This window comes from Chelonoidis abingdonii, chromosome 2 (assembly GCF_003597395.2).
Source record: "Chelonoidis abingdonii isolate Lonesome George chromosome 2, CheloAbing_2.0, whole genome shotgun sequence".
Classification (NCBI taxonomy): Eukaryota; Metazoa; Chordata; order Testudines; family Testudinidae; genus Chelonoidis; species Chelonoidis abingdonii.
This window is the reverse complement of record NC_133770.1, coordinates 48986536-48999768: the sequence shown is the minus strand read 5'-3', so window position 1 is coordinate 48999768 and position 13233 is coordinate 48986536. Positions and strand designations below refer to the sequence as shown.

At 38.0% G+C, this 13233-nt stretch overlaps 1 protein-coding gene across 1 annotated transcript in view; it reads left to right on the top strand.

Moving 5' to 3' along the window:
- Positions 1 to 13233, top strand: part of LOC116825920 (1-aminocyclopropane-1-carboxylate synthase-like protein 1) — a 44563-nt gene that overhangs the window by 13484 nt on the left and 17846 nt on the right. The window contains exons 8-13 of the mRNA XM_075062340.1: positions 692 to 792; positions 4233 to 4319; positions 5651 to 5696; positions 8999 to 9140; positions 9243 to 9385; positions 11610 to 11763. Coding sequence (XP_074918441.1) covers positions 692 to 792; positions 4233 to 4319; positions 5651 to 5696; positions 8999 to 9140; positions 9243 to 9385; positions 11610 to 11763 — 673 coding nt within the window. The remainder of the gene's footprint in view (positions 1 to 691; positions 793 to 4232; positions 4320 to 5650; positions 5697 to 8998; positions 9141 to 9242; positions 9386 to 11609; positions 11764 to 13233) is intronic.

Here is a 13233-nt window from a genome sequence, read left to right as displayed (position 1 = left end):
TCTTTTCTCTACACAGTATTTACAGCCTTTTATAATTGGAGGAGAGAAAACTAATCTATGCAGAGTTCTATTGCAACTGTACTTTCCTCCATGGTTGAGCAAGACAGTTGGATATAAGTAATTATTTACTTCAGTGTTTGTTTTAACTTTTCTAAATTCCTCTTAGGACACCAAGAAACTTAAATTTCATGCTTCTACTGCCTTAGATGCTCTTAATTTTGTAAGGCAATACGTTAAAAAAATTTACTCAAACTGGCTGTGAGCTATGAAGGTCCGAATTCTGCTCTGTCATGTCAGTCTGTATCCTTAGTAACACCGCTGAACTTCATGGAGCGATTCTAGAAGTGTAAATGAGAGCAGAATTTGGTCCATACTGCATTATAATCCTGCCTATTGGCATTCATGTTTTTATGGAACTAGGGCTAGCTCGATTTCCATTTGCCAGTAAATTATTTGATATATTTCTTTGATGCTATTAACTGAAAAGGTTGGGTAAACTAGAGAACAAGTTGTGTAGCCAGAACTTCCTTGTCTTTTGGGGGTTTATTATTAAAGAAGGATCATATGTGCTCATGTGCAATCAAGTAATATTTAATAACTTTTTATTGAAGGGGTAGCAGCTTTATAGCCTCGCTAGTCATTTGTTTGACGTCATGTTGGCGTCTCCGACTATCAGTTTTTCTTTTTTCAGGGCATCCGAGTCAGAGCATTAATCCTGATCAACCCTCACAATCCATTAGGGGACATTTACCCAGCACAGTTACTGAAAGAATGTCTAGAGTTTGCGCACAGGTTTGAGTCCTAGCGCTATTTGTTTGGGATTTAATTTCCATGATGCAATATGCTAGTTATAAAAATCACCTTTGGTAATCTTATTTTGTTCCATTGGGCGTATGACCTGTGGGAGGGGTGGTTCCTTGTAGAGTTTATTATCCCATAACTATCCTCTCTATGCGGCCTTTCTGGGGAAATTTATAAATGAAATTACTTAAAGTGAGACCCACGATGCTATCTCTGATGAATAGCCCTATGCTGAGAGTTAGCTCTTTGTGCAAATAAACAAAAAGCTTTCTCGTATGCATAGCATTGTTTCTGTGTTTAATGCATATGTCAAAACAATGAAAATTGGTAATTATCAAAGTCTTTAGGAGTGAGAGTGTATAATTTGGATAGAACTTTTATTTGAAAAATTACCAAAATAACATTATAAAATTGGCATTGTGACAAAGGTATCTACTTGGCTAGGGAAGGTTGCAGGTATCAAGATATCCTCTATATTTACCTAGTTTAAGATTTATAAGTCAATTTACTCTTCCTCAGAGACGGAAGACCCCCAAAAAAGAAAGTATTTTCTGTTTTGCTTTTATTCGTCTTCTGACTCAGAGTTCATATTCTAGAATTTAACAATCTCCTGAAGCCTGGATGGGTGAGCATTTGCCACATTTAGCCTTTGCAATTTTTTACACATTCAAATTCAATGTAATATCATTGGGAGTTTTGTCAAATAAGGACTGCAAAATTTGTCCTTCTTCTATTAGTTTCCAGAGCAGAAGCAAATTTCTGATGATCTAAAATATAACTGGTTGGTATGCATTGATCAGTACATACCAAAAATATCCTGTTTGTTAAATTATTTTCACTTTTGAAGCAAATTAACATAAAAAAACTGTAACTTCTGATGATCTAGTTTTCTTTCCATGGAAACAATTGTGGCAGTTAGAGTTCTCAGAACTCTTGTCAATTGTCAAAGCTGAATATTGCAAATTAGGGCTGTCAACGATTAAAAAAAATTAATCGCTATTAATCGTGTGATTAAAAAATTATCTGATTAATTGCACTGTTAAATAATATAATACTATTTATCTAAATATTTTTGATGCTTTCTACATTTTTTCAAACATACTGATTTCAGTTACAACACAGAATACGAAGTGTACAGTGTGCACTTTATATTTATTTTTATTACAAATATTTGCCCTGTAAAAAACAAAAGAGAGAGTATCTTTCAATTCACCTAATACAAGTACTGTAGTGCAATCTCTTTATCATGAAAGTTGAACTTACAAATGTTGAATTATGTACAAAAAAACCCTGCATTCAGAAATGAAACAATGTAAAACTTTAGAGCCTACAATTTCATTCAGTCCTATTTCTTGTTCAGCCAATTGCTCAGACAAATAAGTTTGTTTACATTTGTAGGAGATAATGCTGCCCACTTCTTGTTCACAATGTCACCTGAAAATGAGAATAGGTATTCTCATAGTGCTGTTCTAGCTGGTGTCGCGAGATATTTTCATGCCAGATGCACTAAAGATTCATATTTCCCTTCATGCTTCAGCCACCATTCCAGAGGACATGCGTCCATGCTGATGACAGGTTCTGCTCGATAACAGTCCAAAGCAGTGCGGACCAACACATGTTCATTTTCATCATCTGAGTCAGGTGTCACCAGCAGAAGCTTGATTTTCTTTTTTGATGGTTTGAGTTCTGTAGTTTCCACATCGGAGTGTTACTCTTTTAAGACTTCTGAAAGCATGCTCCACACCTCATCCCTCTCAGATTTTGCATGGCACTTCAGATTCTTAAACCTTGGGTCGAGTGCTGTAGCTATCTTTAGAAATCTCACATTCGTACCTTCTTTGCATTTTGTGAAGTCTGCAGTAAAAGTGTTTTTAAAATGAACAGCACGTGCTGAGTCATCATCTGAGACTGCTATAACATGAAATATATGGCAGAATGTGGGTAAAATAGAACTGGAGACATACAGTTCTCCCCCAAGGAGTTCAGTCAGAAATTTAATTAACGTATTATTTTTTTAATGAGCATCATCAGCATAAAAGCATGTCCTCTGGAATGGTGGCCAAAGCATGAAGGGGCATATGAATATTTAGCATATCTGGCATGTAAATACTTGCAATGCCAGCTACAAAAATCCCATGCAAATGCCTGTTCTCACTTTCTGGTAACATTATACATAAGAAGTGGGCAGCATTATCTCCCATAACTGTAAACAAACTTGTTTGTCTTAGCAATTGGCTGAATGAGAAGTAGGACTGAGTGGACTTGTAGGCTCTAAAATTTTGCATTGTTTTGTTTTTGAGTGCAGTTATGTAAAAAAAAATCTATATTTGTAGATTACACTTTTAAGATAAAGAGATTGCACTCCAGTACTTTGTATGAGGTTAATAGAAAAACACTGTTTTGTTTATCATTTTTACAATGCAAATATTAATCAACTAATAGTCTATTAATATAATGTGAGCAATGTACACTTTGTATTCTGTGTTGTAATTGAAATCAATATATTTTAAAATGTATAAAAACATCCAAAAATATTAAATACATTTTAATTGGGATTCTATTGTTTAACAATGCGATTAAAACTGTGATTTATTGCGATTAATTTTCAATCGTGTGAGTTAACTGCGATTAAGCGACAGCCCTACTGCAAATGTATTTGTTTGCAGCAGGACTCACAGACTTCAGGATGCAACAGTCTTCTAAAGTCAGTAGTAAAATTGCATTTTGGAGGGGGGGGAAATATTTCTCTCACACACACACACAAAAAGAAAGCCTTAAATTTTCAAACAGAATACTTTTGTATTCTGAAACTGAATTTTCTTTTTTAAATTTAAAAATGAAGTGTTCTGTTACACTGGAATACCTGCACTGCTTGGGTGTTGAAGAGTATCCTGCCATTGATTCTATATTTCTGAATATACCCAAAGCATGCTGGTATCAAGTATAATCACTCAACTTGCTGTGTATTTGTGGCTTTAACTTTGGGACAATAATAGGGAATATATATTAAATAAAACTCGCCATGCGCTTGTCTAACAGAACTGCACCCAGATTCATGTCTTGTTGCAATAAGTTCTGCATGGTAAACTACAATATGTTGCTGCATTTTGTGTTTTAGTTTTTAAATAATTGGTTCTGGGGAACTATTTATGTCCTGCAGAAACATTCTTAGCACTCAGTAGAATTTTATTTTAGATATGCTTGCATCTAGTTCTGCTGGGAAGTACAGATTTATATAAAAATAGATGTTGGTAATATGTAAGTGCTTAAACTGAACCTTGTAATCTGTAATAAGAATTGATATGTTGAGTAAAACTTCTGTGGGGTGAGTATAATTATAAATAGGAAATAATTGTGGTAATTTATACATCGAAATTTATTAAAGCTTTGACTTTTAAATACTTTTCTAACATATTTATTTATTTCTATAGATATCAATTACATGTAATAATAGATGAAATATATATGCTATCTGTGTACGATGATACCACCTTCACCAGTGTTCTTAGCTTAGATTGGTAAGTGTTGTAGCTTTCTGCTATCATAATGCCAAATAGAATGTGAGCCATCTGTTCAGATTTGTGGGTGGCTAATCTTTATATCTCCACCTTTATAACTGAAACTGGTTAATGCACAGTGCCTTATTTTGGGTGCCTACAAGATTGTTTGCTTACTTGCAACTAGTGCAGATGCATCAGCGTGCTTATCAGGAGTGGGGAAAGGAGTTTATCTTCCTAGTTGCTTCATTTTCTCCAATGGCTGCTGTTGCCACACAGACTAAGCTTAAGGTTTTCATTGGAATGTTTATAGCTGTTAATGGACTCTTTCTATGTGAAATGTCAGAAGTCCTGGAAGTTATCTACTGTATTCTCTCTTTATCTGGAATCAGATATTTTGGAGGTTTTGGGTTTCCTGGGGCATGTGAGGGAGAACATATCCCCCCTAAAACATGTAGGCATTTTGGCAACTTATAAATTTTGTTTTCACAAAATACAGAATGTTCATTTTTAACTCTGTTTTTAAGCGCTTACTGAAATGCACCTCATACAGTAGTAATTCTCCAGGTCAATCCAAATGTGCCTAGCACAGCGAGCATCTGGCTGTTCTCCTATAATATGTAAGAAAAATTGGATAATGGCCAAATTTTTGAGTACAGAATGAAGTCTGTGGTAAAAAATTTTTTTTTTTTTTTTTACAAAAAGAGGCTTTTCTCTCTCTGCAAATTAATCCCAACATTATAGAACTAAAGGATACAATCATCAGCCTCACCCTGTGGCAAGCCAGGGCTACTAACAAAGGTATGCAATGAGCTGTGGATGTAGCTGCCTTCTCTGCATTCTTCTTCCTTTATGAGGTTGTGGCTCAATGGAGCCACATTGTGTGAAGACATGCCCTAAATAGGTCCCTTTCTCCACTTCCGTGATTTAATATGCAGAGTCATCAGGGAGCTCAGAACTCTATGAAGTGCAGAAGGTATAGAGGGCCCCCTTGTGGATTTTGAGCCCTTTACAGGAATACTCCATTGTGCTATTTGGGCACTAAATGAATAGAAAATCTTTTAACAGGCTCGTGTGTCTCAGACTCTGTCATTTGTTTTTTATTAATACTTCAGCATTTATGTAGCTTCAGGATATCAATATTCTGCAGTAATGATCTGTTACTAATTAGAATACTGAAAGCTATGAAGAAAGTGATGTTACTCTATAAGTGATTATATTCTTTCTACAAAGAGATGTTGTAATTTTGAAAATCACTTTTATTGTATTTAGTCTGAAGGAAGTTGTGGTAATCTTCAAAAACACGAAGTTATAATTACATCTGTAAAAGTTTTGTTTTGCTTCTTCTCCAGTTTACCAGATCCAGAACGGACACATTTTATGTGGGGCTTTAGCAAGGTAGGTCCAGAATGTTGATTATATCTGAGTTTAGTTTTGAATATTTCTCTCCAAAATAACTCAGACTATAACTGTCATCTTTTAAAGGAATTGCTTATTGCCAATTTGAAGCATTAGGACACAGTTTTGCCAGTTTATAGTGACAAAATAATGGAAAGTCTTTTCAGTACTTGTGAAGAGCAGCACAAGCACTTTGTAAACATATTGCTTGTAGGAGAAATTGCAGAAAATGAGTGTTTTAGAGCACTTTGGGGAAATTATATTTAACCTCTATTCCAAAGGTGTTCAGTCAGGGCCGGCGCTACCATTTAGGCGACCTAGGCAATGGCCTAGGGCGCCAGAATTTTGGGGGGCGCTATTTTACCAGGGTGGGGCGGCACGCGGGTCTGGGGGACCTACCGCAGTCATTTCGGCGGACGGTCCGCTGCTGGAAAGGCTCCGGTGGAGATGCTGCAGTCATTTCGGCGGACGGTGCGCTGGTCTAAAGGCTCCGGCGGACCTACCGCAGTCATGCCTGCGGCAGGTCCACCGGAACCTTTAGACCAGCGGACTGTCCGCCGAAATGACTGCGGTAGGTCTGCTGGAGCCTTTAGACCAGCGCACCGTCCGCCGAAATGACTGCGGCAGCTCCACCGGAGCCTTTCCAGCAGCGGACCACCCGCTGAAATGACTGCGGTAGGTCCACCGGACCCGCGGGGGGCGGCGAAATGGCCGTCCGCCTAGGGCATCAGATACCCTGGCGCCGCTCCTGTGTGCAGTCTACTGATGTTATCTTTCATCTGTGATTTCCCCCTCTGTCTTCTAAAAGAGAAACAAAGCTGAGTTTGGGTCACTAACAACAGCATGGTTTAGTAGACAAAGCATGGGACTGTGGGCCAGGAACAGTTGAGTTATTATCCTTATTCTGTTACTGATCTGCTGGGTAACCTTGGTGAAGCTACTTTATTTTTCTGTCTTAGTCTTTTCCATAGGTGCTGGAACTAGGGGTGCTACCACACTCTTGGCTTGAAGTGGTTTCCATCCTATAAAGATTTACAGTTTGATTCAATGGCTCTCAGCACTCCCACTATACAAATTGTTCCAGCACCTCTGGTCTTCTCCATCTCTGAAATGGGGATAATTATGTACATGAATATTATCAATTGGTCATCTAGTTAGTGTGTATACAGTGTTTTGAAAATATAAAATAACAGTGGTGTTCTAAAATTCTATATAACTTTGTACAGTTTCAGGGCTATATGGGCTTATCACATTGGGATAGAATTAGCTATCATGGACAGAGAGACATAGTTTGCCATCATGGTTGGAAGTGCATCTTGTAGCAACAGGCCTTTCATTTCTTTAAAATGTAGGTTTACTAATAAAGCTAGTGAGCCAGTTCCATAAGAATGGTAGAAAATGTGTGTGATGATTAAATACCAAATTACCAAATACCAATTAAATAACAAATCTTCAAGACAAAAACTCTTTACTCTTCCATCCTACTTCATTTTTGAAGGAAGGATGGACTGTTCAAATATTGATTTGTGGTACTTTTAATATGTGTACAATATATAGCACAGGGATAGGCAACCTATGGCACACGTGCTGAACACGGCACGCGAGCTGATTTTCAGTGGCACTCCCACTGCCAGAGTCCTTAAATGAAGCTTTTTAAACATTTTTAAAACCTTATTTATTTTACATACAACAATAGTTTAGTTATATATTATAGACTTAGACTTATAGAAAGAGACCTTCTAAAACGTTAAAATGTATTACCGGCACGTGAAACCTGATATTAGAGTGAATAAATGAAGACTCGGCACAGCACTTCTGAAAGGTTGCCGACTCTTGATATAGCATTAAAAAAACCTTACATTTATAGAACTCTGACTTCTTGTTTAAACTCTCAGAAATAAGGACATGCCAACATCACAGATGTACACGCAACTTTAACTTTGCGCCCTTGGGATTACGTTCATGATAGTCTTTAGTTACCAGAACACACGTTATTTGTTAGATACAATATCACATCCTTCAGTATTTTTTCTATAACCTCAGATCAGTGTTCTTCTATAATAATTGGGATCTGATCCTCTGGATTAGACTATAACTGCATATATTTAAAGCATTCAAAATGTATTTAATATTGCGAAAATCCCATAAACTATGTGTTTCTTCACTATGACATTATCTGATACAAATGTAACAGACTGTAAAACAAAAAGTTCAAGAATAAAGGGTACAATCCAATTCATATGCTCATGGAACACTATAGCTCACCAGTTACTCAGTTTTTTCATTGATTGAGCAGCAGAGATGCACAGTTCTGTGGGGAACAGTACCACGGATGGTCTGATGATAGAATGAGCTCTCAGCTTCTGAGTAGCTTCATGCTCCCAGCGGCGACCAGAATTTATTTGGAGTTTTGTTGTAGGAGGTGTGTGTGTCTGGTTGGTTGTTGGATTTTTTGTTTTTGTTTTTTGTCTTGTTCAGTGAGATGGCCATTTCCCTAAACATACTGGCTCACAACAGTGTCATTTGCAGTCTTGCTTATGGATATTTTCACTGGGCTTGTGTGTATTTTAATGTGACTAGTGCCATGGAATTGACAACTGAAATTCCTTGAGCTTGATCCTGCATTCTCTACTCAGGTAAATCTTCTATTGATTTCAGTAGGAGCTTTGCCTAAGAAGGAATCTAGGGCTGGGTTCATAAGCTGAAAAAATAAATATACAGCATTTTTTCCATCAGTACTTAACAAAGGTAGGTAAATATAATTATCCCCATCTTTCAGGTGGAGAATCTGAGATACAGGCAGGTTAAGTGTGTTGCTCAAGGTCATATCACATTAGTAATAGATCTAGAAATAGAAACTAGGTCTTTGTGGCCTGTCCGCTGAACCATGTGGCTTCCCAGTTAGGTATGCAACAAGTTTACATAAATATAGTATACACTGTTAGCTACACAATTTTGGAAGCATTCATTAAGGCAGGAACTACTGTTAGCAAGATCACCCACATCCATTTCCAGGACTGGCATTTCCAACTCATTTCTCCTCATTTCTTACCTAGTTGTCCTATATACTGTAATTCCAGGACACTTATCTCTATACTATGCATCTCTTGTGCGCATCAAAATGAGAAATGTTCTTCCTTCCTTCTAACACATGTAATTATCCCCTGAGATAAGAGGAGCAAAACTGGCAGTGTGGTCCAATTATAGTCTTTAAGTATAGATGTAGAGTGAAATTGCTGCCTTCAAATGTACACTTGGATTTAGGAATAATCTCTATGTAACTTTTCTTTTTGCCTTCCAAGGATTTTGGTATGTGTGGTATCAGAGTTGGAGTGTTGTACACAAGAAGTCATGAAATTCGGAAAGCCGTGAATCAACTGGCTGTTTTTCATGGGTGTCCTGGGCCTGTTCAATATGTTCTGAGCCAGTTTCTTAGCGATAGAGGTTAGTAAAAACAAAAACATTCCCATTTTCATTGTTTTTTGTTTCATGATAGTTGGAAATAAAATAAAACAGAAGTATGACAATTCTTTTTTGTTTTGATAGATTGGCTGGATAATGTGTATTTTCCTACCAACAAAAAAAGACTGAGAGAAGCACAAAATATTCTTGTGGATGGTCTCACAGAGATTGGAATACCTGTTCTCAAAAGTTCAGGAGGATTATACGTATGGGCAGACTTCAGAAAAGTATGTTGAAAGCTTGGGAGGGGATGGGAAAGAGGGTTTGAAAAATTAATGCTGCCAACAGTTTATTTTTATATGAAGGCCTCAAAGCTTATGGTAGAATTTTTAGACGGATATTGTCTATTTTTCATTTTACATTAGAAATGATATTGCAATTTGGCAAATGTGAAAAAGCCTACTGGATGGCAATTCAATTTAACACATACTGTAAAACTGTGAAATAAAGGAAGTTTCCTAAAATGTTCTGTCAAATATAGAACATCTAACTTTAGAAGCCTTCATGTTCTGGTAGACGAGGTGCTGGACTAACGGTTGAGCCATAGGGTCTTGTCCCAGCTGTGCAAGTGACCTGCGGTGTCCTTGGGCAAATCACATAACCTCTCTGTGCTTCGGTTTACCCATCACTAAAATGAGGAAGAGGAAGATATTTGCTCACCTTTGTAAGATTTACAGACAAACCTCACTGTATAAATTAATGCAGTATAAATCACTCTGAAACCTGGCTAGAGAGGATTGGTGGAGAATCTTGCTTTACCACTGACTGTGCTGTACTTGTTCTGCAGATGGATATGCATCTCTAGCACTGTTAATAAACAGTATGGTCACATAAAACATTTAACTGAAGGAATCAGAATAACATTTATAACTAACAAGCCACAATATTTTGAGATGTGACTATTTGTCGTGTTTATTATGGTGGTGCCTGGGGCCAGCCAAGAATGGGCCCACTTGTGCTAGGCACTGTACAAACGTATAATAAGAAACTGTCCCTCACCTGAAAAGCAGACACTCTACGTAGACAAGATGAGGAGTAGGGAAAGGGATATCAAGCAGAGTAAATATACAGTGGCAGCAAACATAAGAATGGCCATTCTGGGTCAGACCAAAGGTCCATCTAGCCCAATATCCTGTCTTCTGACAGTGGCCAATGCCAGGTGCTCCAGAGGGAATGAACAGAACAGGTAATCATCAAGTGATCCATCCCCTGTTGCCCATTCCCAGCTTCTGGCAAGCAGAGGCTAGGGATACCATCCCTGCCCATCCTGGCTAATAGCTATTGATGGACCTATCCTCAATGAACTTAGCTAGTTCTTTTTTGAAATGTCATGTTCTGTGATTTTTGTGGTTTAAATCCATTCAATGAGGTTATGTTAGGAGGGGATTAGCTAGCTGGAAAGACAGATCAGAGGGCTTAGGAGGGGTTTGTGATTCTGAGGAGGAAGTAGAAGGGGCTGGAGCAAACAGCCTGTAGGCACAGGGGAGAGAGAAAGTTCATAGTGAAAACTGCAGAAAGCAGTTTGATATCTTTAGTATCCTTGTCCAATCTCTGCTTGAACTGCTTTCTGCAGTTGCTGTGAATGCTTCTGTCTCCAGGGGGTAAGTTTTCACTACAGAGTTAACTCAGGCTCTGGTTTTGGTATCACTCCTAACCCCCATGTCTATCCACATATAAAATTCTCTCACCCAGATTTGGTGTTTTCAACTCAGGCTAGCTGGCATTTGGCTAGAGCCTGCATGCTGCTTTCACTCAGGCTAGTAACTGCTCACTTTACAATGAGGATGCAGGCTAAATCACTCGAGTGCTGATAGTCTTCTAATGCCTTTCCACAATTCCCTGTGTTCCTAGAAGGACAGACACATTCCTCTGCAATTCATTGGGAAAGAATCACAGAGCAGCTTAGTTTACTGCAGCAGAAAGAACCATAGGATATGGCAGAGTCTTAGTGAACAGGTGAGTGCAGCACCAGTGAGGACTCAGAAACTCAGGTGTAGCTTTGCAGTGTCGCTGCTCACACCTCAGCTAGACTAATTTGGGTTCTCGGACCCTGGTGCCAAGCACCTGAGTTACTTCTGCATTGAAGACATACCCTGGCTGGCTCTTTCCTGCTGTTTCTTTTTCAAAAGCCACATGGCTGTGGGGAGATGCTGCATGGGTCATTTTGCCCCAGATAGCAATCTGGCCTGCACAGTATGAACACATAGACTGGATCTCACAAGTTTATGCAGTATAATGGGCAAAGGAATTACTAAGAAGCAAGGATTTTCAGAATTGTTGAGCACCCAAAATTCTAAGATAAGTTGATGGGAGCTGCAGGTATTCAGTAATTCTGAACATCAGGTCCTTTTCTGCTTTAGTCTTCATGTGGAGTATATTTTGTTCAGTAGTTCATTAATTTCAGGTTGTATTCCAGTTTTCTTAATGCCGTTTTTGGTTTTCCTTTTTTAGTTCCTAAAATCACAGACATTTGAAGCTGAAATGGAGTTATGGTGGAAGTTCCTCGATGAAAAACTCCTCATTAGTCCTGGAAAAGCTTTTTGCTGTTATGAGCCTGGATGGTTTAGAATGGTCTTCTCAGACTCTATAGATAAGATTTACTTGGGTAAGTTAAGTGTTACTTTTATCATAAAATAATATGCATTGTTCTAATAAAAGCAAACAGCATTCTGAGGTGTTATCAGCAGGAGTGTTGTAAGCAAGACAAGAGAAGTAATTCTTCCACTCTATTTTGCACTTATTAGGCCTCAGCTGGTGTACTGTGTCCAGTTCTGGATGCCACATTTCAGAAAAGATGTGAACAAATTGGAGAAAGTACAGAGGAGAGCAACAAAAATTATTAAAGGTCTAGAAAATATGACCAAGGGGAAAATTGAAAAAGTTGGGTTTGTTTAGTCTGGAGAAGAGAAGACTGAGGGTGGAACATAACAACCTTTTGTATACTTGAACAGTGTTACAGGGTGTGGAGGGTTGAAAAATTGTTCTTGTTAACCTCTGAAGTTAGTACAAGAAGCAATGGGCTTAAATTGCAGCAAGGGAGGTTTACATTGGACATTAGGAAAAACTTCCTATCTGGGTAGTTAAGCACTGGAACAAATTGCCTAAGGAGGTTGTGGAATCTCCACCATTGGAGGTTTTTAAGATTAGTTTATATAAATTTCTTTCAGGTATGGTTTAGTTATTACTTAGTCCTCCCTTGAGTGCAGGGGACTGGACTAGGTGAACTGTGGTGGTCCCTTCCAGGCCTATACTTTTATGATTCTATAGAAAGGTGGTACATCTCAAATGTTCAGTTCAAAACTTCTATTTCCTACTGACTTCTGAAGGCAAGAGGTTTGAGGCTGTATTCAGACCTTGTGTAAGATAGTGCTGCTCAATTAGTCTGAATTTGTAGATCCAATTTTACCATTATCTAAGTGATTTTTGTTCACTTTGTTTTTAGGATAAGTCTATATTTTTAGATTATAATTAGTAGAATATAGTTACTGAAGGCATTCAGCATTTCCCTCTGTGAGACTAGAGTAATTTATTTTATTGTTGCAACATAAAGCCAATTTGGAGAGGACTAGAATAATTTAACACCCAAAATACAAATTAATAGTTTTGAAAAATCCAGTAACTGATTGAATAAACACATTGATGTCTGATAGCATATTTAGGTAAGCACTTTTTCCTGAACTACTGCTATCATAAAGGAAAAATTACACACATGCGCACGCGTGCGCACACACACAACTAATCCTTTAGCATCTAAAACTAAAGGTTTATTATAAAGAGAAAAGAACAAGAAGAGAGTTGTTAAATGGTAAAGCAGTCAGATACATACAGAGACTTCAAGGTCTATATACAGTAACTCCTCACTTAACCTTGTCCCGGTTAACATTGTTACATCGCTGATCAAGTAGAGAATGTGCTCATTTAAAGTTGCACAATGTTCCTTATAACATTGTTTGGCAGCACCTTGCTTTGTCCACTGCTTGCAGAAAGAGTAGCCCATTGGAGCTAGCTGGAGGGGACTTGGAACCAGGGAAGGCCGGCAGCCCCCCATCAGCTCCCCACTCCCTTAAGTTCCCTG